The sequence below is a fragment of the Calypte anna genome, chromosome 9 (assembly GCF_003957555.1).
Source record: "Calypte anna isolate BGI_N300 chromosome 9, bCalAnn1_v1.p, whole genome shotgun sequence".
NCBI lineage: Eukaryota > Metazoa > Chordata > Aves > Apodiformes > Trochilidae > Calypte > Calypte anna.
In genome coordinates this window covers 1,431,285-1,456,621 of record NC_044255.1, presented here as the reverse complement: position 1 = coordinate 1,456,621, position 25,337 = coordinate 1,431,285, and the positions used below count along the sequence as shown (strand labels likewise).

General features: G+C 43.7%; 1 protein-coding gene across 3 annotated transcripts; it reads right to left on the bottom strand.

Annotated features, from left to right (window-relative positions):
* Positions 1-1,439: 1,439 nt before the first annotated feature.
* On the bottom strand, positions 1,440-25,074 carry WDFY1 (WD repeat and FYVE domain containing 1). 3 transcript variants are annotated; one of them, XM_030455909.1, is made up of 13 exons: positions 24,733-24,769; positions 20,358-20,487; positions 16,698-16,765; positions 15,956-16,029; positions 14,693-14,747; positions 13,229-13,379; positions 10,719-10,831; positions 9,190-9,316; positions 6,963-7,068; positions 5,264-5,365; positions 3,594-3,724; positions 2,472-2,580; positions 1,440-1,811 (listed from the first exon to the last, which is right to left on the bottom strand). In XM_030455909.1, exons 3-13 carry the CDS (start codon positions 16,702-16,704, stop codon positions 1,752-1,754), a joined length of 1,035 nt encoding a protein of 344 aa, XP_030311769.1. In that variant the 5' UTR covers positions 16,705-16,765; positions 20,358-20,487; positions 24,733-24,769; the 3' UTR covers positions 1,440-1,751. The 3 variants fall into 3 exon arrangements, with proteins under 3 accessions (XP_030311769.1, XP_008490726.2, XP_030311768.1); XM_008492504.2 differs by lacking the exons at positions 20,358-20,487; positions 24,733-24,769 and adding an exon at positions 24,828-25,074; XM_030455908.1 differs by lacking the exon at positions 20,358-20,487 and having other exon boundaries at positions 24,733-24,812.
* Between the last annotated feature and the right edge of the window lie 263 nt (positions 25,075-25,337).

Genomic DNA, 25,337 nt, shown 5'->3' with positions numbered 1-25,337 from the left:
GTTTATTCTTCAGTGGCCCAGTACCCCAGCAAAGACTCTTCTGCAAAACTTCCAGAAAAGGCCCATGAAAAGGTAGACAAAGCCAGATCCAAAATAAGAGTAACCAACATATTCTGGATTCTAATGCCCTTTGGAGTCTAGTAGCTTTTTGGCTTAAAATGCAAGTGAATCCTGACATATCAACACCCACCATCATCTTCATCTAGTTCAGCCTGCAGCATGGCCCAATGCAGATTGTTCCTGCCAAAGTACACAGCCAGGGCTTGAATCCACTGACACTCATAGCACCACTTGATTTTTGATGTAAATAAAGGCAGCCTAACCCCTAAGTCCTCTGCCACAAAGAGCCCATTATGTCTGGTAGTTGGGCAACACCACCTCTTCCAGGCCAGCTGACCTACCACATCTTTTGTTCTCACACAAGCATCTGTTTCCAGAGAAATCTACACAGCTCCAAGCTTCAGCTCTCTGACATATTACCTTAGCTTTCAAAGAATCAAAATAAATCCTCCCAGCAGTGTTCAAACGTCAGAAATTCACACAACTGACAAACTGATTCAAAATACCTCACTGGTATTTTGAGGTATATATACCTCACTGGTATATATTTACCTCACTCCTGTACATGCCAACTGCACAGTCACAGAAGTCTCCCAGCTCTTCTTTACACTTCTCAGCTTTGAAACAAGACTCAACAGAAGCATCTCAGGATTAACAGACCTAGGTGCAAGGGCAAAAAGCTGTTCTGTACCTCAGTAATTATTGCTCAGGACTTATCTGTTTTAAGCAACACTGGGGCAATGTTTCAGTTTATCCTGCACTTCAGCAGAGACAGCTTCCCTATCACTACAGAAACAGCAGCCTTTCCACAGGAAAAAAGTATCTAGAATTTAGCTGGCCACTTCTTCTTAGCCATTATATTTAACAAGGTGGATTTGCTTAGCTTCCCATTTAACTGTTATAGAGTTGGCTGATTTCTACAGCCTGTCTTGAAAGTAGAGTGGTAGCTGGAATGCACATTTCTCTAAGAACTAATAGAAGTTTATTAGCTATGCTAAAACACTACTCAGAGAGCCTAAAACTGCTCAAGACTCACCAGCTACCTAGACAGAACAGCTGCCCCACAAAAGTGATTGCACTAATAACTGAACTTGAAGACATACACTACAAGAAAGCCAATAAAGGAAATCTTGTGTGACCCAAGGTTCTCTTGTATCACCTGAAAGAAGCTCCCTGATACTCTGAAGTACTTCTTTCTTCCATAGGAACAGCCAACATACCTTTGTGGAGGCAGTTTAGACAGTGACTGCTCAGAAGTATTTCTACAGAACTGCTTTTGGAAGAGAGAATAAGTTATTTTAACTATTTGCACAAATTTGAATTTACTACACTCGTTTTACTCTGATGTTTTAGCTACAAGGTACCTGCACAAGATACATCAGCAGAGATAGCACATTGTTAATACTACATATGTAAACCAAGAAACAACAGGTCCTTTCATCAAGGTGTGATATTGCAGAGAAGCCATTTTATGGTAGTCCAAGAGGCTGCAAAACTGCATTTCTGCACCAAGGAGGTTCCTGGTGAGCCCAACAGAGAAATCGTGCTCTACAAAGGTGACCACCATCCATCCTGGAACAGCAGCAGGAGAATCAAGCAACCGGTGTCTGCAGTTAATATTCTGAGGAAGGGTTCCATTCATTGGGTGCATATTGCTGTACATAAGGTGCATAAACCCCTCAGGTGTGAGATCAGCGTGAGGAGAAGCCAGTTGCAAGACTGCAGCCAACTACTGGTGTCATGTCCCAGATCTGGAAGAGAACAGTGTGTGAGAATGACACAGCATTACTGTAAGACCTAAGAGGTATTTCTCTAAGAGGCACAGAATAGCAGCAAGCATAAAGACAACCCTGGGCACAAGGTGACACATTCTGATGAGAATGTCACAACAAGATACACCAGCCTTACAAATCAAAAGCCAAACTTAGGGCTTGAGCCTTCAAGCAATTCTCTGTAGGCTTGTTCTAAAAAGTGCTGTGCAGTTTGTTATCAGCATGCTTGCAGAAAAACAGGGAGAGACTGGAAGAGCCTCAGCTCTGACCTGCATGGTGGATATATAGCTAGATGCTACATCAGTCTGATTACCATGTCACTGTCTCACAACCTGTGGCAATGCTCAGAGTCACAGAAGGCTGCACATTTCATTATGTCTGTATCTCTAAGGCTGCTGGCAGATTCTCCTGCTGCCAACGCCTGCTTTGTTTGTCCAGAGGACACTAACAGGGACCTTCTCTGACAGCCTGACTCCATAACAGCAGAGTTACAGATCATTGCTTCATTCAGCTGCAGGAAGAGCAGTCTGCAACAAATACAATCCTTGCTGGTCACAACAGTTAGCTTTGTGGCAACACATAAACAGTAATTTTCCATTAAATATCTCTAATAAGTGCAGAAAAAAAGTACATGGATACCTTCACAATTCGGTCACTCCCACAAGTCACCATCAGCCCTCTGGAGATGTCCATGGACATGTGTGAAATGTTGTGTTTTCCTTCATGAAAGGTTGCCAAGGAAGTACGGCTGCAAAAGAAAAAAAAAATCAAATCAAAGCCAAGCACCAGGCGAAACTTGAGGCAAACTTGAGGCAAACTTGATGAGAGCAGTGCAAAACAAACTTACAAGTTGTCCAAGTACTAATCCATGAGTCCTGAGAACTGCAGTGCCATATTAAAGGGGACAGAATTAAATCAGCAAGTCATGCTAAGGCACTGCTTGTGTATTTACACAGATGTGACATTTCCTGCACCCTGACTGTCAGCACTGGAGCAGAAGTGGGACACTGCATTACTAAATAATATTGGTTATAAAGTCAAGCTCAGCTTGACTTTTATTCTGCAAGCTGGCCACTCAGTCAACTACAGCACAGCAACTCTCTTTAAAAAGACCAAACCAACACAAAACCCCAACAAAAAAACCCTGCCAACAAAAAAAAAAAACCCAAAACAACAAGAAAACTCCAACTACTCCCAACACTGGCATCTGATTTATTTCTGTCCTTTAGCATTCCAGGTGTCCAAGAAGGTGACAAGACATTTCACTGCAAGGAAGACTTTAACAAGGCAGCTAATGATGTTCCCCAGCAGTTTGTTTGCATGGATGGATAATGTAAGGATGTAAGGATGAAAAGAATACTCCCATACATAGCTTTCAATAAGTGTACATGAACTAATGCATATAAATGCTGGCACTTATGATGGATTTTCAAGAACCCATTTAGCACTTTTCAATGCAATCAATAGCCTGTTCCTGAACAGAAACCTTGAGACAATTATGTTTCAACTCTAGATCCAGGCTCATGGAAAAGAAGAAATAAAGTGGTTAAAACCAGTTGTAAGACCACATCTTATCCAAGTCACCATGCAGAGCCACTTGAGGGATCTGGAGTGCTTTTAGTGCCCAAGGCAAGGGTGGCCAAATATTAGCACAGAGTCAACTTGGCATGTTTGTGTAGCATTGTGTGTGACCATGGAGCAAGCACAAGTGTTTCTGAACCTCTGCAGTGTTCCTTTAATTTATTATTCCTTAATACTCACTCTTCATCCTTGATTGACTCAAAACAGGAATCACAGACACGGACCTGGAACTCAAACCCCATGATTGGGTAACTTGAGCGTTTGGTACTGCACTTGCCACACACTGCTTGCCCACACTTCCTGCAATGATGCTTCATGGAGGAAGAAGAAAACAAATGAAAAACAAAAAAAAAAAAAGTAAAAATCACTGTATTGTGCCACTTAACCACCTTACCAAGTGTTCCCTGAACAAAGCTTCTGTTCTGTAACCTGTTTAGAAGCAACATGTTAGGAAGTCTTCTGTTACTTCCATCAATGACCCAGGATTCTGGAGTTCTTAACAGTCTTCTTGGCCATTAATGGGCTTATTTCCATATTGTCCCTATCCACACCTCCATATTGTCCCTATCCACACCTTCTCTGTCTGCAAGCTCCTTCAAGGAGCAAGGAGGCTGAACAAGCAGTCTAAGAAAGCCAGAAACAGATGAGTGTCTTGGTGTTTGTCCAGTCCCTCCACAAAGAAAGGTCTCTGGAAATCTTCCACATTCTAACCCAGAAAGAGCAGGGCCACATTAAGCTGCATTTTGCTCAGTTATGGGGCACTGTGTGTCACTCTACACTACACTTAGGGACTAGCTGTCCACAGGTTCAGTGCACAGAAATATTCAGAGAAACCAGAGCACTCCTAGAGCAGCCTGCTTTGCTCTGTGGTAGAAGCTGGATGCAACACTTTCCACAGAATCTGGAAATTTCCTAACACTGCCTGGAAGCCTCGACCTCTCAATAAACCCCCACTTCAAAGAGCAAAAATATTCAACCTTTAAAAGGTCTAACAGCTTTAGTGATTTTCTGTTTACATTCTGCTGAAGTACACTTAAGCATTCTCATCAGGGGCATCTTGGTCAGGGCCAGGATAAAGGTGATTTTCTGTCTTGTACTTTTGCTTTTAGCTCAGTCTCTTGTAAGTAGCTGCACTTGCTGAAGTTAACAGCAAGTTTCTCAGCCAGTGTCTGCTTCTGGGACTGATAATGCCCAATGTTTATAGTTACTGCTAGAGACTGGTGTGCAGAACCAAGGGCACTGCTTGGTTCTGAGGAACACTTTGCCCTCTGGAAGGAGAAAAGGAGTAAAGAGGTCACACCTGCAACCCTCCCCTAGGGAGGAACAGACAAGAGAAATGACCAAAATTGACCATACACATGACCAAACATGTCTATGATCCCATACACATCATACTCAGTATAAACTGGAGGGATCACCAGAGTCAAACCCCTGCCTTCTTCTCCTGTCTCTGTTTGCTTCAGCATCCTGGGAGGATTCTGTCCATTCCTGATCCATTCCAGCCTGAAATTTGTGTGTTCCTGCCTCCAGCTCCCAACTGCTGCTGGCCCCAGGATTCCAGCCTGGACTTTCCCAGGGCTGCCCTGCAGCCTCAGTGGGGATGTGAGAGTTATTGGGGGAGAGGGGGGAGGAACCTGGGATCAATTTTCCTGTATATTTGTATAGATTTAGTCATTTTTCCTATTTATCATTACTGTTCCATTAAAGCTGTGCAGTTTAGTTTTCAACCCAGAAGTCTCTCCCCCTTATTCTCTCTCCTTTCTTTATCAGGGAGGGGGGGGATTAATAGAGAGGGTCTATTATTTGGTTTAATTACCAGCCCAGCATTAAACCATGACAAGCAGCCTCACCTGTCTCAGTCCTAACGTCTTAGTGTCCCACATTTGCTTTATATTCCAGAAGAAAGGCTGCTCACACTTCTGACAGGAATCACTTTCTAACCATTGAGGAGCCTACAAGAGAACAAGAGATGCAAGCAATCAGCAATATTTTTCCTCATGAGAGACAAGGAAGTTTTGTTTTCAGAACCCAAAGTAAAGTTTTATATGGAAAGATGCCCTGTCTCGGGCACAGTACACAGAATATTTAGGATATAAAAACCCAAATAGAAGACTACAGCTACTACTAATACTACAACAACTACTACTTGTTAGCTACATACCTCCTGTACTTCTTAAGCACAGAGCAGGATGTTATGTTACCACCTTAATAAGAAAACTAATGCAAACATCTATGTTTTTAACCTTATTTCACTTAATCTGCTTGCCTAGATGATTTTTAAGGGCTAGTAAAATCTGTAAAATCCATAAAGCAGTCATCCCCTCAAAGGGGGGTGGTGGGAGGACTGAGAAGTGAATTCTGAAATTAAATATCCTTTCTATGATTGCAGCTTGAAATAATTAAGAACTCATCTGCATTTTGCATCCTGCCCACATCCTCACTCAGTATCCTTCTCACACCCACATTTTTTTTTTCCTGCCATAAACAGACCAGGGCAAATGAAAACAGTCAGAGCTTTCATACATCTCAGCACTCTCAGATACTTTGAGTGAGCATCCTAGTAAGGGACAGATGAGAGAGAAGCACATTTTTAGCACATAGGCTTGTACAACTTCAGCCATCTGATGGGGGTCTCCCTGAAAATCAACAGGAGAAAACTGGAATGAAGCTTTTCTCCTCAGTTCACTAACATGCCTTGCTGACAGCAGTAAACCAACAGTATTGTCAGTTGCACCACCACCTTACCATGCCTATTTAAACTAGATGTCCAGTTCCTACATCTTCAGCCTTGAGTGCATTTCCTTCCCTACCCCATGCTAGTGGAAAATACTGTAAAGGGTACTAACAAGTCCAGCATGGGGAATGGGGAGGAGAGCAGAGAAAATAAGTCACCTCTTTACCACGTGAGTTCCATAGTGCTTCTTTCAGTTACTGACAATAGCAGTTTTCACTTAATAGCATTTTTGAGAAGACAACCCAGTTCCTGTCTCCCAGGAGAGAGAAGCATGTCTTCCTATTCTTTTCATCTTCATTTCAGGCATTAAATCTGAGCTAAAAACCTGCCAACTCTACCAGTGCTCTCACCAACATCCAGTTGGAACTGTCTAAGACCAATAGCACAGCTGTCAGTGGAGCCTTTACCATTCCTTCTAATAAAAAAGTCACTCTTCTTGTCTTATGTGCATTAGTGCATCTCTAAAGTGTCATCAGCAAACCTGCTGAGGGTACACAAGATTCCACTGGTCATGTCACCAAAGACATTTAACAGTGATGGTCCCAGGACTGATCTCCACTTGGGAAATCAAGCCATTGACTGTGACTCTTTGAGACAGTCAATGTTCCTTATCCATCGAGTGATCCATGTCCCTCCACTTCAGAGACAAGGATGTTCCACAGAACAATGCCAAATGCTTTGCATGAGCCTGGTAGATAACATCAACTGTTCTTCTCTTATGCACCAACATGGCAACACTCCTGTCCTAGAAGGCCACCAGTGTATCAGGCATGATCTGTCCTTTGTGAAGCCTTTGACCTCAGACATGACCTTACCTCCTCTCTGCTGATATCCATGTTCCAAACAGCAATTCCCCCATCAGCTGAGCAGGATACCAGCTGCCTTGTCAGCTGGATGTAGCAGATAGCCTGCACCTTGTCACTGCAAAAAAAGTAGACACTATTTACACAGGTATTTAACCCAAGATTTGTCTCCCAGCAAACCCCATTTCACCTTTGTAAAGCTAAAACTGAATTCCAAACACACTGCAAAGTCTCCTAAGTAGAGCTATGAAGATGAGCAAACAGATGCTGTCACCTACCTAGCACTACCCTAGCATCAGGATGTTGCCTAGAACAGTGTTCTTACAGGCTTGACCAGAACACCAGAAGTCCAGCTCCATGTGCACATCTGCTGGCAGGAAGCACTGGCAGTGAGCTCACAGTTGCTTTGCAATGGTGGAGTTGACTCAAAAAAGCCATTCCCCTTCTCAGAACTTACTTTCCCCATCAGTATGAAGGTTGATGCTAAGTGTGGTGTCTGAAGAGAAACTGTTGGTAAATCTTCAATAGAATCATAGAATTGGCTGGGTTGGAAGGGGCCTCAGAGACCATCAAGTCCAACCCTTGATCCACTCCCCCCGTGGTTCCCAGCCCATGGCACTCAGTGCCACATCCAGGCTCTTTGGAAAGATCTCCAGACACGGAGAATCCACTACTTCCCTGGGCAGCCCATTCCAATGCCTGATCACCCTCTCCAGAAAGAAATTCTTTCTCATCTCCAACCTAAACCTCCCCTGGCACAACTTGAGACCCTTTGTGCCCTCTTGTCTTGCTGAGAGTTGCCTGGGAAAAGAGCCCAACCCCCCCCTGGCTTCAACCTCCTTTCAGGGAGTTGGAGAGAGTGATGAGGTCTCCCCTGAGCCTCCTCTTCTCCAGCCTCAACACCCCCAGCTCCCTCAGCCTCTCCTCATAGGATCTGTGCTTAAGTCCCTTCACCAGCTTAGTTGCCCTCCTTTGGACCTGTTCCAGGACCTCAATCTCCTTCCTGAACTTCCTGAGGGGCCCAGAACTGGACACAGGACTCAAGCTGTGGCCTCACCAGGGCTGAGCACAGGGGCAGAATCCCTTCCCTGGACCTGCTGGCCACACTGCTCCTGATCCAGCCAAGGATGCCATTGGCCTTCTTGGCCACCTGGGCACACTGCTGGCTCCTGTTCAGCTTCCTGGCAATCCAGACTCCCAGCTCCCTTTCTGCCACTCTGTGCCCAACCTGGAGCTCCCCATGGGGTTGTTGTGTCCAAAGTGCAGGACCCGGCACTTGGCCTTGTTGAACCTCATCCCCTTGGGATCAGCCCAACTCTCCAGTCTGTGACACATGATGCAACAGCAGCAGCACTATATCAAGTTCTCCAGTACAGACTTCAGTTACTTTTGCATAACCAGTACTCTGTTACTAGATTTTTTAGCCATAAAACTAAATACTCAAGACTTAACAAGAGTTCCAGGGCTAAGGCTAGCAGTCTTGATCAAAGATGGATAGAGGCACCTATGGAATGAGACAAGGGGAGAATGCACTACACAAATCAGATCTCTCTGCATTTCTCAGTAGAACATAACTGCAGTGAATTGCCTGTCAGGCTGAGCTGAGGCCCTAGTTTTAAAAATGGTAGCTAGTGTTATGTCTCTGTAACAATACAGAGTTGAGTAAATAGGGACAACTAAGTACCTAATCCACAGACCAGTGGAGACATGACATGCTTTTCTGAAGCTGAGATTAACCCTGTAATTTAGCCAGTAAGTTTTTTACCTCACTGAAAGAAAGAGACAAGAGAACGAGAACATACTGAAGCTTATCCTACATGGGTACTCAAACATGTTTAAACATTAAGCTTCTAGTCCCATCCTCAAAGGCAACTCAGTGAAGTATTTACAGTACAGAAGCATCCAACTTCTACATTAAGTCCAAGCAAGATGATTTAGGATTTTACCTACCTTTTTCTAGAACCTACTTTTATCCAATGTGATGTTCTCATTGTTTAGAAGTAGGTTCTCATGGTTTCAAAGTGTCATTAACATAAAAAACCCCAAACTCCAAACATTTATGGGTAGTGCTTTTCCAGTACCAATTATTTTTCTTCCACCCCCAAGTCCCCAGATTTCTGCAAAAAGTTATTTTCTCCATTATTCACAAAGATGAAAATGTTTTGCCATGCTCTTCAGTCTTCCTGGGACTCTGTGTTCATCACACAACATACAAGAAGAACAAGACACCATTACATACTGATGTCCCTGGAGCAGCAGGGTCCTGCCCTTCCTTCCACCAATATCCCACATGATAATGCTGTTATCAGAGGCACCTGAGAAGAGCAGTCGTTGAACAGGATCCCACCACAGGGAATTAATACTTCCTAGGAAAGAACATTCAGCAGTTAGATCTAAGGAAACCACTCCCCAACACAAGGATGCTCTTCTGGGTCATTGAAGTGAAACCTGAGGTACTCCCTTACTACAGTAAGAGACACTGAAAGCACCAAGGTGAAGGGTAGCATGCAACAGCATCCTACTAGAGAAACAAAAAGCCTGGGATAACAAAACATCCCTTAGAAGAAAACTAAATGCAGATTTTATGCTACATTAATTCTTGTTTAGAGGATCCCAGACACCTCAAGGAACTTACATATAAGCCAAAGTTGTTTGCTATAAGGATAGCCCTGCTCAAGTTGGTACTTGGAAGCCCACTGCACCTCAACAGATAGAATGCTTTCAGCCTAACAATAACACCTATCAAGAAGCTGCATTCCAAGACAAACTAGTACAAAAGCATACAGAGGTAAAGGGAGTCTCTAGGGTCAGGAGAACAATTTTTCTTTTAACTGAAACAATGAGAAATTCTACTTGAAAACAGAAGAGGTATTTACCATCTGAAAAGCCTCAGCTTGCCTCAAAAGCAGCTCTATCATTTTACAGTCATCTGTAAATCAGGAGGTCTGCTCAGCTTTAACAAAGTCTACTCTATACTTAGATCAAACAAGGCAGCCTCTTCCAGTGGCTCAAAGACTCATGACCCAGCAAATCATCCCTACCCAGTCAGTTGCTCTGAAAGTTGCCAGTACCACAAGGCATTAAGTCTTGTTTAATTCTCTCAGCATATTATTAAACTACACATTCTTGCCTTACTCATTACAGTGACTCAGTGTCATGTTACAGACTATCTGGTTCTTCTTTTGATTTAAGGACTTCAGCTATACTGCAGGAAATTTATCTCTGATTAGGCAGAATTGATTTTAAAGGCTCTCTAGATTTCTTGCATATCCTTAGTTTCAGCTAAATGTAAGAAACTCAACTAGTCTTAAAAAGGCTGAGCAGAAGAGCAAAGTCTGCATTGGGAAGAATTAAGTTTTTTACAGTATAGGCTGAGGGTTGCTAAAGCTCCTGTTAGTACTACAAGGTCTGCAGGGGAAAAGTAACACATTCTTGCCTTTTCAATGTGAAGGAGACTTAAGTTTTTAAAGGTGGCCATCTAGTGGGTAACTTGTGTTTAGTGTAATGCTGTGTTTATTTTTAATGTATAATAATAATAATACCTGCTAGTATTTATAGGACTAAGATTTCCCCTCATCAGCAATGTCTCATTCTTTAAGGGTTAGTTATATCTATAGCTTTGAGCAGTTTTTGATACCTACTGCCTTGCACTATTTGTTTATTGAGTATCTGTCCTTAAGAGGTAGACATGCAACTGACCATCCCATGCTGATTTACAGAGATGCTACGTTCAGGTTCAAGTGGAATTAAGAGGAAGAGGTATGTTACCTTCATGTCCTTTGAGTGTTGTGATAACTGAGCATGTGTTCTGTTCAAGCTTCAGGAGAGTGATCTGTCCAGAATAATCACCAACAAATGCATACCGAGTTTCATGGTCATACCTGAACACCAGTCAAGGAGAACCCTCCTTTTGCTCTCAAGAGAAGTTTAGGAGATGAAACAGACAGCACAGCTGTCAGCTACAGAGTCTACACAAACTGGAAGATAACATTTTAATATGCCAGATAAATATTTACAAGGCTTCTTCTAAAGGGGCTGGAGACTGTAATATAAACCTTTTTCATTCCTCTCCTCACACATCCCTACGTGTGCAAGCAGGACAGGATGCAAAGTGAGAAAAGACTTAGAAAGCCAGTGGGGAAGCCATGAGATGATGCATCCCCCAGTTTAATGCAAGCCAAGTAGATTTAAACCGTTTGTATCAGATATTCCCAGAACACATCATCTTCTCCAAGTGAGAACTCCTCAGGCTACTTGTTGCAGTGCAGAGCTACCATCATAAGCACCTCACTGGCCACTGGGTGGCATTCAGTCTTGTTTAGTATCTGCTCCTATAAACTCTTAAGTTTTCTAGCATGTTATACTAGTTGATGCCCCCAGAACTCAGATACAAGGTCACTGGCTGCCTGCAGCTAGTTTACCTGGTGGTGGAAATATACTTGCAATGTTCTAGCAAGCTAAACAGAACAAGATCTTCTGCTGCCTTTAGAAGACTTTTGCTATTCAGGATATAAGCAAAAGATGTGAAAACCCCATACAGGTAATATCATGTAACCCAAGGGTTGTGTACAAACTCACCTGTCCCTCCTGGCACCACACAAAACCACCAGCAGCAGCTAGCACAGCTAGCACAGCAGCCTGTTCTAATCAGCAGAAAAGACTGACCTTAAAAAGCCTGTGTACCAAAAAGCCCAACAATGGAAGTGATAAAGCAGAGCTTTGGCCAGTTGGTGACATTCTGAACACGCTTAAGCCTTCAGAATCCTGAGATACACAATGTGCAACTCAACAAATCCAGCAGGACTGTGAACATGTGATCACTTCCTCACCTTGGAAGTTCAGGCTGGCATAATCCCACTAATCTAGTAAAGAACAGGCACTCTGCTTTGGCTTTCAGCTTACATATAGGATCATTAATAAGTGAGATCTCCTAAGATATCTCCTGACAGGGAGACCAAGCACCTAATACACAGACCAGAGAGTTAGTTCTTCCAAACATGAGTCCAAAGGCAGGATCACAACACATTTTTAAATGCCATGGCCTTCAGTGGAACCTTATTTCTGTCTTGACAGAAAAGGCCATACTCTTCCCCATCTTCAAAACAAACTGTTCCACTACTTGCAATATCATTAGCTAATGGACCCAACAGTGAGGGTCAGAGGCAGCACTCTGTTCTGTGAGCTAGTCCCCTAATGCACACATCCCCCCCCAGTATTAACCCAGTATTAACCCAGTTCTGTGCTGTGTTCAGCTGAGGTGAGCTATGTGTGAAATGTTCTGTGGGACACAAACCCCCTGAACTCTAAAACCAGGACAGCAAAAACTGGCAACAGCACAATATGAACCCCTCAGCTCTTCAGTCAGTAAGGCTGGGTCTGCACAGACAGGAGAAGGCTTAGACAGGGTGCTGGCAACCCAGCATAGCTTTCCTCCTCATTTCTCAGCATTACACAGAGACTCAGCAATTCTAGAGAGGGCTTTGTTTTTTCAAGCACTCTAGGTGGTTTCTTTCAGCTTTCAAATCATGCCACTTTGCAACTTCCCTGCCATTAATCCTCATCCACCATCCAGTGTTTCCAGTCACTGGCCAGTCACATCTAAACTGCCACCAGGAACAAGTGCTCAAAACCAGTTCTTCCATTTAAAGTATTTAACTCGTGCTCAACATTTTTGATACATGAACTACATTTTAAGCTACTGGGTTTGTAAGTCTTTGAATAGGATACAGAGCACCCTGAAGTACTAATATAGCTGAACAGAGATGTTAGGCTACAGATAATCCAGTTAAAAGCAAGCTGCAGGAAAGCCAACAGAACCAAAAAAAATGTACCAGAAGTAACAAAGTTTCAGTGTACCCTGTAGCTTAAAGACAGAAAAGATTAATGGGAGCAAAGAGAGAAAAATTCAAGCAGTCCAAAGGGTTTTCATTGTTTTTTTCTGCCCTAGTAGGACTGAAATGCATACTGGCATCTGAACAGAGCCTAGAAGTATAGGGGGCAGGCCATACAAATAGTTACTTAGTACTTTCACAAGATCCTACAAATATCTCCAAATTAGGACTGTGTTTTTGGTACATCAAGGTCACAGCATCCCCTTCTACTATCTAACAACAACTAACAGAAATAAAGGTATTAAACACCTAATCAGAATAAGGGTTTGCAGACTTGCAAGGAATTTTACTCTTAGCTTTTTAGAGAAACAGGATGGAACAAACTGAACTGAAGGAACCAAGTATTCTCCCAGTTTTCTGGGCAGCAAATAATTTTTCAAAGGATACTGCAGACATGAAGCCCAAGAGGTGAAATAGTGTCTCCCCAGCATACTCCCACTCCTGGTGCACATCCAGCTGATACATTTGTCATGACCAGTGCTGATCACCCACTCTGATGTCAGGCAGAAAGTAATAGCAGACACACGGTTCTGATGAGCTGTGGAAAGAAAGAGATTCTGGTTAGTTTTTCCTAAAAATCCAAGTCATGTGCTCTCCTGTTCTAATTCAGAAAGACATGGGTTAAAGATGATATCCCTGCAATGCCCCAGGGAGGCTTTTTTTTACCACTGTATTATACTTGTCTCCAGACTGAATTAAAAGGTTAGCATTGTTTTTCTTGGTATTTGCCTTATGAATAGCTTACATGAAGCAAGCACATCAGGAAGCTAGTGTAAGCCTTCCTCCCACTGTGAGACAAACTGAGTTCAGCCCAGATCCCCAAGATGCTCTGCTTAAAGAGCAGACAAACCCTCACCCTCCTCTTGCTAGGCCAGGACTCCTGGAGATCTAAAACCCTTTACACATATAAAAACCTTTACTGAGTTCTTTAAGTCCCTGTATTCCTGACTCCAGGAGACCTAAGCTTAGATTCATGTTTTTAAGCACCTGAAAGTGTATCCAGCTCACAGCATTTAAACTCCTATCTGTGACAGCAACCAAACTCCACCCAGCATTGTCTAAAATGTTCCATGAGCACTAGTCAGAAACCTCCCTTGCACCCCAAGATGCAGGTACTTCCCTCGACTGAGTTGTCAAGTCATCTTTCTTAGGATAAAGGGGGGTTTGCTGCTTGATGAACAAGGTCTTTTTCTCCTAAGTAAGAGCATGGCTTTCTGTCAGAAAGGTATAAAACAAATTGCATTTTGGTTTACTACATAATCTGCAGGCTTTAAGAGTCTCCCTTCAAGCCATTCACATTAATATTCCAGTTTGGACCAGCAGCTGACTTTTTGTAGTTCCTCTAAAGATGTGCACACAGATGTTGAAATTAACATCTCTGTGAGTATAAGAACAACCCCTACTCCCCATGTACCAGAAAAATAAAAACTCTTTCATCCTGATTGCTCTCCAAAGGTGACAGAGAAGTCAAGGACTCTTCAGCTGGAAGTATCCAAGGCAAGTGATTACAGACAGTAAATACTGAAACTGCAAATACCAAAATGCACCTTTAGAAAGCTCTTACCCTAACATTCATACAGTATAACTACTCCACTTGAAGAGCAAAACCTGAACTCACTAGTTCTATGGCTTTAAAACTCACAGGCTAATGATGTCCTGAAATTAATGATAATAACTGCAACTCAGACTCAGCTGACTGAGGATTATCCTCAACTAAGTGACAAGGAGGTGGCCAGTCAGCTTTAAAGCACATTTGAACTTGATTAATCTGTGATGGTGTCCAGTTTCCCAAGCATTTCAGATTTTTCCTCTTCACACAAATTTTGGTGTAAACACTGGTTAACAGTTTACCTGGATAGGTCTTCACAAAGTTCATCTTATTGAAGTCCTCTGAAATATGAAACTCCTAAAAGCAAAGTGAAAGTGTCAGAAAAGGTGGTGCATTGATATAAGCAACACTGATCCCCAGAAAAGAGCAGTAACCTCCCAAACTGGCCAAAATTTGGATAGCAGCAGTGTTATCTCACTACAAATTAGCAGTTTCTTGGGCTGAAGTACAGCACACTGACACACCAACTGTAAATCAAGGTTATTAGTGAACTTCAACAGGGAGCATCATTTCAGACCCAAGTTTGCTGAGGGAAGCTTACAGGAAGAGAGAAGAGCTCGTTTGTCCCCAGCAGGAACAAAGAAAACTGTACTGTAGTATTTCAGATTTAGGTGTCTGAGCCTTCATAATGGGCAGCTTTAAGTGAGAATATTCTCTATTTGATCCATTAGGCTTAGTAAACTTTAAAAGCTTACAATTTCAAGTAGTTATCACTAGAATCACTGTTCTATATAGCTTTGCATAGGCTATTCACAGCAGTTATCAGCAGAATCACAGTGACATTCATGCAGTACTTTGGCTCCTTAGAGGACAGTTATTATTTTGACCTTATTTTCATACAGAAAGAAAACCACGAAAACATCTGAGAGTCACAAGACTCCCCTCCTTTGCCAAGAAAAGAGAGGAAGAACACAGACCCACTTTCTGTTCTGCCATATCTATCTGCTCTTCAGGAGAGGGACACCAATTTCAAGAGCACAGAAAGACAGAAGGGAGACTTCCCAGAAAGAAAACAAACCAACTCTGCCTTTTGTGATTTTAGAGCTAGTGTTGAAATGTTTACATCATAAAAACATCACATGCAGCAAGAAAATCCAGAGACCAATGCATGGTAAGATCCAAGCAGATCCATACTTCTGGCCTGCAGCTGCAGTTCACAACCCCCGTTACCGCTCTGTCACAGCACTCTGCCCAGCTTGCAACTGCTTTGTACTCCTCAAAATAATTCTGTGATGAAGTGCAATTGTTTGGGTCCACTGCTACACTAATGGCCCAAGGACTTCTCGAGGCCAGCAGGCTCACATCTAGCCAGAAGGACCCTTGTTTATTTGCAGTTTTCCCATGCACATCTCAGGTGAACTGCCAAGAAGTTCAGCCATTTAGTAGCAACTGCACTCCAAAAAGAAGGGAAAGAAAACAAATTATCAGCTGCCAGCAACACCTGATGTTCACAGACAAGCTGAGCAATTCTAATCTACATTCTGAAGAAAATCACAGCAACTTACCATGATAGCTCCATTATCCTGCCCTACAAAGATTCTTCTGCTGTCATGATGATAAGCCATGGCTGAACATGGGGCTGTCAATAAAAGCAAGCACATCACAATTATTAAAATACAAGTATTAGGAGGATAACACATGACTTTTATGGAAAACAATTATGTCACTCACAACAAAAGCTGCTCAAGATAAAGTAGATTGATAGAAATCCATCTGCATATATAATGTCTCTTGGTAAGAGTCTACATTAAAGAAGCTACAGCAAAGCACCCAGAATACAAGTGATGTTTCTAAATCAAAAACACAAAAGGACACTAACACTCTAGATCTACTCAGCACTGAAGCTGCTATTATTAAAGATCTAAATGCTAGGGGGAAAAAAATGCACACCTTGGAAAGCAGAGCATGTTCTGATGTCCAAACTTTCAGCCAATGGTTTGAAAAGCTCACTTATCCAGCAGACAAGTTAGCTGCCAGCATTTGTGAGACATCTGTAGCTGCAGATCCACACAGTGATTTACCTGGTGAAGGATCTGTTTCTGACAGAATGCTGCTTTAGATCTCACCCACTGCTCAGCTAGTTTCAAACTCAAGTCTAAGCCAGAGCTGCTGCACGTTCCCAAATTCAAGCTCCTCGAGTGAATCCATCACTCAGGGGAACAGGAAGGAATTATTCCCACACACAGCACAGGTACAAACCCCATGCCACACTTGGCCATCACTTCCCATCTCCAGCACTGTACTTACATGACATGGTGTGATAGATGCTGGGCCAGTACTGTCCACTGTCTCTCTTCAGCCACACTCGGATTGTTCTGTGTCAGGGGAAGCCAGGGGAGAAAGAAAGTTTGAAGTGCAGCATCCCTTGTATCTCAACCACTTCATTACCTGCATATGAGCTTCAGTCCTCTTAGCTTTTGTGCTACCCGAGCATAAGAGAGGAATAAAACAGTAACAGAAATAATAGTACTCTAACATAACAACAGTACTAAGAATAGCCACCTTTGGATTATGAGGAATATTCTTCAGAGCAGTTTATACCCTGTGTTTCAGGAAGCAGGAAATGGGAATTTCAGATCATCCCTGAAATTGCTACATCTTACATCCCTTTGAATTCTTTCTCCTTGGCTCTTGCTGATTTAAGTTAAATTCAAGTCAGAAGAAATTCCCAGCCTTAGCAGAACAAATCACAGCTTGTTCTGTAGCAAATGAAGCGTTTGATATACTCTAAATAAAACAGAATTGCAAATCGTTGCCTTATAGAAGGTTGAACTTGAGAATTTTTTTGAGCTTCTCTGCACAACTCATCCTCCAGCAAGCCAGATACTGAATATTAGTAACAGAAGCACCTCAACCTCCAGACCAGCACATTACTGACATCTCCATCCACAAATAGTGACATATGGAGTCACAGAGGACATCTAGCTCTATATTATTCCCTCTGAGCCATACCTCTACTCCCTGCCAAGGAAAAGCACCTTTAGTAGCATTGCTCCTCTGGCTTGAAGACAAGTTAGGATGGTATCAGCCAGTCAAATGGGTCTTGAAATAAACTGACATGACAAATCAGACAGTATGCTAAAGCTCTTTATAAAAGTGTTTTTAGTTTGTAACCTCCCAGAGCCAGGGCTTGGAAGGAAAGGAAAAACATTCTTGAGAACATTTAGCGTTGTGTCACTTGTGATTGTTAAATTCTGGGAGGAGAGAGATAAAAAAAAAGCAGCAAGGAAGTGGAAAGTTAGTTTCAATTAAAAACAACCTACAACAGGCACGTTTGAAGGGAATCAGCACCAGGAAAAGCACACATGTAGACAGTGTTAGTTATTTTAGGACTACTTGACATTTCCTCTCCAAACCATTGTTTTCCTTCTTATTACTGCTAAATCCAACTTCCTTATTCTTAAATGGGAACAAAAATGATCTGTAAATAAATGTACCTGGTAACACTGTCGAGAGACTTCACTGAGGTGAGTTGTTCTATTTCTAGATATAAAAAGGCTGGTATTTAGAATTCTTTAGAAAAAAAATAGGATTGCCAGTAAGACACCAACAAAAAGAGCTCAGGAGGGACTGGTATCTTGCATCAGGACGAGAACTCTTCAGGTTGAAGATATAAAGGTAGCACTCTAATGTTGTAATCCATTGAAGAGATTTTCTTTAAAAGACCACTAAAAAATAAAGAGGACAGTGCCCACTCTTCATGTACTTCCCTTTTCTAAGACTTGAAACCAATACAGCTGAGTACACACTGCCTCAGAACAGCAATTTCCAGCTATTGAAATCAGTCACTTTTACCACTTCAGTGGCAATGCACATTACTTTAATCTATTAGGGATTTTGCATTAAGACTCTTTCTTAAAAGCTATCACTTGCTCTTTACAATAACCAACACTCTGCTTCAGGGTCAGAAAGTTAACATTTCAGAAGAGAAGCTACTATTTCTTTGTAACATGAGTAAAAACCAAACCAAAACAACCAAACAAAAATGCTTCCAGGTCACTGTTATGATGCAAACGCCAGCAGCAGCATGGGTTAGCACCTACACATTTTGATAAGCCTTTTAATCCACTTTTTAAAGCAGCTCCATCATACTGAAAGTATTCTGATCATCTCAGATGGTACCTTCCACTCCTCTTCATTGAAATCTTTCACTTCTAACAAAAATCATGCCATTATTTACAGTAATACAAAGACCAGGAGTTATTGTAGTGACCGAGATCACATCTTGCTGATTTTCCTCTCAGCATTCTGATCCATTAGGCAGTATTCACCTTTTCCAGTCAAGTATAATTTGTGTGATCACTGACAACACAGTCCCTCTCTAAAGCTGAAAACCTAAGCAACCAGCTGCAAGAATTACCAAAGTTAACTTCTGAAAGCTTCTTATTTTGGTTTAAGTGAGATTTAGATTTTACTAGCCTCCTGCTTGCAAAGCTAAGTTGTCAGACAGCTTTATATTTAATTATACAAAGCTCTGACTGGGCAAAATGTGAAGAGATTCTTTCACTGTAGTCAGCAAATAACCTCTGCCAACATTCCACTTCTCCTCTGTTCTCTCTCTTACAGGCCTGTTGTTGTGGTGCACCTCCTTTTGTGAGGCCAAATTCATCTGTGAAATACCAGTCCCAGCTTAAAGGACTAGAGGAGTCCTCCAGTAATGCCACTTCCACAGTCCCCTTCTACCATAAGATTGTCCTGTCATGAAAACCACCATATCAACCCCAGAGTCTTTAGCACTCTTTTCCTATTCAAAACTCGGTCTTTATTTAATGATGAGATCTGTGTTTAGGACCCAAGATGAGCTGGCTGCCACTCATCTTCCTCTAAGGAATCCCTATGAAGGGCTAAGAAAGACACAGGTTTGGGTGACAGCAGTTTCAGTAAGAATGTAAGAATGTTGGAACACAAAGGAATACCCAGAGATTATAATGGCTAAATAATTTCTAAATTACAGTAGACTCAGACAGCAGAGAGTGACAGGAGGAAATAAAACAAGATTAAGAGACCTCCAGACTTCTCTAACGTTGAGTAGTGAACCAGAAGTTGCTTTCAGTTAGAAAGCATGCACAGTTACAGAACAGTAATTCAAAGGGGTTTTTTCATTGGTTTTGTTTCTTTGTTTTTAATGTAAAGAATGTAAAGAAACAGATCTTCAAGTGTGGCCTTACCATAACAATTTTTATCTGAGTTGCTGTTTCTTTCACCCAGTAAGCACTCGACAGTGCTGGAGAAAAAAAATGGGGGTTAGAGAGCACAAAAAATCCTTCAGCATTCCAACAGTGTTTGTGCTCCTGCCACAAAAGCTGCCCCCTAGAAGCCAAATGCACATGTCAGGGAGAAAGCAGCAATGGAAGATTAGCAGACAAATCCAAACTTGTTGCAACACAAGCACTGCTTTAAGTACTATGCAGCTACACTCTGCCCTGTCCCAAGAACTGCATCTTAGTAACACCTTCAAACCACTAACAATTGCTTTCCCATCTGAAATCTATCACTAACAACTGCTTTCCTCACCAGAAGAGAAGACTGCATTTTTCTGGTAGTCAAAATAAACTACAAGTGTTTATATTACCATTGAGTGTGTTCCCAAAACAGAATTAGGAGTTTGGTTTAATCACAGTGGATTAAAGCACTGCCAAGCTCAAGGACACAGAGTGCACCTGATCCTTTTTATCGAATTTCTGCTCACTAAAACATTAATTTTGACCAATATTTAAGCTCTACAACAAAAAACAACAATACACATCCCCCTAATACCACCACTTAATCAGTACCTCAATGCAGGAGCAGCTGCTGATGGTCACACAACACCAGTATCCAGACTTGCTGGTGACCCTACAGATCCTGCTAGCCTGGAGTAAATCTAATGCACTCGTCTTGCATTTAGGGTCTTGTACACAAGCTTACCATCCCTCAGAATCCCCAGCACTCATCCAGCCTCTAGGTATTTGTTGGCTGAGACCAAGGATCATAAGGCAAAGTCCAGAGATTTGATTCCATCACAGGTCTGTGCAGCCCACATTGGCCTCTCTCAGCTCTGGGAAAACACAAGGCAGCTTTGAGAAGGATCCAGGTCCCAGCTGGTACCTGAGATGGCTGCTCAGGCTGAGGGACACATTGCAGCAGTCCCAAGCAGTGTCTTGGAGCCAGGGTCAGACAGGGGGCCTGCAGGGACACCGAGTTAATCAACCTTTCTAGGGAAGTTCTGAGAAAGCTTCACAGATGGCAAGTGTCCTGCTGAAAAATCAGACTGGGAAAGTTAACTAATTAAGTCCTGCAGATATTCTTGCTAGATTTTTTTATTGGTATTCACAGACCTACTATGGCACCTTCTGTACTCTCAAAAAAAAAAAACCAAAACCAAAAAAAACCCCACCAAAAATACTGACACATCACTTCTTATTATAGGAAATACCATTTAAAATAGAAAGAACTACAATTTCTCTAATGGGAGAATAATCTACAAAATGACTGGACAATGTTTGTGCACCACCAGTGTTTTCCTCACTGCTTAACTTGTAAACACATTCCTCTGACTCGTTATTATGAAATACCTGAGTATTAAGGTGTAATTGAAAATACTTTGGCCCTGCTCTTTTGGTGTACACAGCAGCTCTTTCACTTCTTGAACTCTGTACTTCTCTTGCAGCATAATCAGTTCTGCAGTATTAACACCTACACACCATTTAGTGAACAAACAAGGAGAGCAGTAAGTTTGATAACATGTTAAACTGGAGGTGAAGGATACCTGATACTCTCTCAGGCTTTGACACAGTGTAGGAGGCATTCCAGATTAGAGATAGACAGTGCAGCAGTTCCTGAAATCTTACAGATATAATAAACACCCATAGAAAACAAGCTACACTCATTCAGTTTCCAAAACTTCTCCCAAAAATTTACACCCAGCACTGGCAATGGCCTCTCCTGTCTGTATCAGACATCAAAACTCACCCAGATAAAGATGCAGCTGCATCCCTGCCTCTCACCGACATAGCCTAAGCATGCAGACTGCTAACCTGCAGCACTGGACCAACTTTAAAGGCTGCCATGAAATTCTGTTCATGTTTAACTTGCATGTCAACTCTTAAAAACTGCTATTTCCTCTTCTCTCCTTCAGGAAACAGATTAGAGCAAACTGTACACAAACGTGTTAAGATTCAGCCCAAGCTGGCTGAAAAAAAATCCAACTTTTTCCTGCACGGCTCAGAAGAATTTTATGTAAGAGTGGAACTTAAAGGAAGCTGCTCAGTCCCATCCTACTACAAAAGGTCATTTCCACAAGAAGGGAAGAGACCAACCAACCAAGGCCATCCTTCAATCAAACCTAGAAAACACACCTATCACTGCTTGCTGTACGATTATTGCCACGGTTCACCAAGGAGCAGTACTGCTTCAGAGGCTCAAGACATAAATCCTGCTGCTTTTACACAAGGCCTAAACCCTGCCAGTTTCACAGAAGCAGTATTACAGACAGGAAGTTGCATTTTAAACTCCAAGAAGCCCCAAGTTTCAAAATCAGGCTCTAAGACAGGTCCTTTTCTGTGTAGTCACAAAACTCTTGCTTCCCTGTCGCCCACCCTTCAGTGCTCACGTTGCAGTTTCATGTCATGCAGTCTAAAAGCATGAAAATATTTAATAAGTCAATATTTAACTGTACAGTCAGAGAAGTATACATGCCTTTTATCCTCTGATCCTGCTAGTGCTGTGCTGAATCCTTCCAGCATCCAAAATTCCAGCATTCTGGAAGCTTGGCAAAGACCACCCAAGTATCTGCCACACACTGGTGGCATAGCCTTAGTGCTAACATTAACACATTTAAGAGCCCTTCTTTGACAGCAGGCACCCAAAAAATACTGAAAAAGGCTGAAAAATACATCTGTGAGGAACAGGAGTCCCACCCCAAGTGCTTCAGCAAAATACTTTCAAATAGCCTTTAAACAACATGAGGAGATCTTTGCCTTCTGTTACCCCAAACTCAAAGCTTTTGTAGGTCAGATTTTTATAATTCAGTGGTAAGTTTTTACTCCAGTCCCAATAACTGATCTCTCACCTCAGTATTAAGTGTGCTGATCTTCAGGGAGGAAAAAAAAAAAAGCAAAGGAGAAAAAAAAAAAAAAGCAAAAAGGGCAGGGGGAGATGGAATTAGTCACTTTAAAGAGCTACTTAATAAGTCTTCCTCTTCCAAATTCAACTCCTTCAACTACCTCCAAAGAGTTCAACAGGCACTCGAAAACAACTCTTAGCACACCACGGAAAAACACATTCTTGCCACCTCCCCCTGAGAAGCAAAGATAGAGAAGAGCTTTCCAGTTTCTCAGAAGTGCTGATAATCAGCACCAAGTGCAGCTGTAGCCACAGCTTTTGTAGGATCAGATTTATGTTGGCAGTTCACCGAGAAACACAACAAATCTGACAGTGTTTCTACCTGATCTGCATCAGAGCAATATGCCATCCTGTTACAAACATCCTTGGTTTAATGACATCTAAAGAAAAACTAGCAGGATCTGGTAAACTTCACTCAAACCAGGACAAGTTTACATCCTTTGCACTTGATGTGTTCAACTCCCCCCCAAATCCTGGTTTACTTCATTAACATCATGCTGTTGCTATCCAGCCTGTTCACTCTTTTTGACCTAAAAATAAATGCCAGAATACCCAATTTACCAGTTCAGGTAACATCAGAGCTCTGTTGATTTTCAGCAGTCATACCCTTCTGATTCTCATAAGATCATGATTTTCAAATGAAAATTCATACAACCATAAATGCAAATTCAGTTTTAGAAGTTTTATATTAGAACAGGAAAAAAAAAAAAACCCTCTGCCAAGCTACATCTCAAAGAATGGACTTTGATACTGCAACTAAGTGCTACACCATAGTTTGTGGATAGCACTTCTTAAGAAGCATCCCCTACCCCTCTTAACATTTAAAAGTCACTTTCCACATAGCTGGGGGAAATTCCAGCTCTCACCACCACACTGTAGACACCTCACCTCTCTCCTAGGCTCAACCCCCTCTGTGCTACTTGCTTCCTCATTTCCAGTCCTGTTTCATCTGAATAACTGCTCAAAGACATTACCAGCTTTTCAGACAGATGGCTCACATGCTGTGTGACCCAGTGCTGAGGATCTGGATTAGACATTTTCCCTTTGAACCAGAAAACAGCATCCTCAGTAGCTCATCATAGAATCAAAGAAGTGGCTGGGTTGGAAGGGACCTCAGAGATCATCAAGTCCAACCCTTGATCCACTCCCCCCGTGGTTCCCAGCCCATGGCACTCAGTGCCACATCCAGGCTCTTTGGAAAGATCTCCAGACACGGAGAATCCACTCCTTCCCTGGGCAGCCCATTCCAATGCCTGATCACCCTCTCCAGAAAGAAATTCTTTCTCATCTCCAACCTAAACCTCCCCTGGCACAACTTGAGACCCTGCCCTCTTGTCTTGCTGAGAGTTGCCTGGGAAAAGAGCCCAACCCCCCCCTGGCTCCAACCTCCTTTCAGGGAGTTGTAGAGAGTGATGAGGTCTCCCCTGAGCCTCCTCTTTAGGCTGAACACCCCCAGCTCCCTCACCTCTCCTCACAGGGTCTGTGCTCCATCATCACCCCTCCCTTCAGACCCACCAACTCACTCCCTGAAGTCTTTCAGCCAGGATGAACCAGGTTTGGGACACTAAGACTAAAGCCATCAGATCGAGTTTGCTTTGACAGAAGCAGCTTGGGAATCATCACCATTTAGGTTGAAAAACCTTTCAAGTTATCAAATCCAACCCTCAGCCCAGCTCTGCCCCATCCACCATTAAACCACATTCCTCGGCTCCACGGCCACACATCTCTGAAACCCCTCCAGGGATGGTGACCCCACCGAAGACCCAACTCTGACAGCGGGGGAAGGGAACCCACAGGTGATTCCCTTGCAGGCAGGGGAAAACACACTCCACGGAGGGGTTGGGAACACGCACGGGAGGAACCGCTGCGGCCCCGCTGCCTCCGCCGGGAAGCCGCCTCCTGTTATTTTCCTCCCTCCAAGGGCATTTCCTCAGAGCTCCAGTTAGGGAGCCAGGGGCTCCGCGCCTCCTGGGGCAGTCACAGCGCGGCACCCGCTGTCCCCTCCCGCCTCGGGGCTGCGATCCGCTCCGCCGGCCGCCACCTCCCCAAGAGACCGCGCCGCCCGGATCCAACCTCGGGGCCCGGGGGCTCAGCCCCACGCCGCACCGAGCGGAACCCGAGGGGCCGCCCGGGCCTGCCCTGTCCGCCCCGCTCCCGCCATCCCAGGGCCCGCTCCGACCTTTCGCCGAACCCCCGGCGGGAAGCGGGGGCCCCTCAGGGGCCTGGCCGCCCGGTGAGGCGTTCGGGCGGGCCGGGCCGCGGGCTTCCGCTCACCTGTCCTCGCTGGCCGTGATGACGCCGTCCTCCTTGGGGATGAGGAGCGCGGCGCTGACCGCGTCCTGGTGCCCCTCGACCTTGCTGAGGAGGACGGGGCGGCTGCTCTGCGGACGCGAGTGGATCTCGGCCGCCATGTTGCCGCGCCACCGGCCCGGCGCCCATCAGCTGACGGCGCGGGAAGAGCGCGGCGGCCGCCGTAAGGATGCGAGTAGCGGCGCCGCCCAGCCCGGCCCGGCCCAGCCCCGCCCCGCCGAACTGCTCCGAGTAGCGGCGCAGCAAGCGGCTCCGGCGTGGGGCGGGCAGGCGTATTCTCTAGAATAGAGGAGCATCCCGGCCGTATCCCGTGGAAGAGAGGGACAGCGGGAGGTGTCACCCCCGCCACACCGCGATCCAGCGCCTGCTTCCGCGGGAGCGGCTCCGTACAGCGCAGGGGCCGCCCTGAGGTGTCAGGGAAAGGATGTTCCTTCCCCCCCCGCAAGCCATTAACGGAGGGATGGAAAGGGGCTG

Excerpts from the sequence above, each read along its gene's own strand:
- WDFY1 (XM_008492504.2), bottom strand. The coding sequence starts at position 24,964 with ATGGCGGCCGAGATCCACTCGCGTCCGCAGAGCAGCCGCCCCGTCCTC. Across the intron at positions 13,380-14,692 it reads CTTTGTGAAGACCTATCCAG|CTCATCAGAACCGTGTGTCT; the intron begins GTAAACTGTTAA and ends TTCTTTCCACAG. Across the intron at positions 7,069-9,189 it reads CTGCTGCTCCAGGGACATCA|TGACAAGGTGCAGGCTATCT; the intron begins GTATGTAATGGT and ends CTTTTTTTGCAG.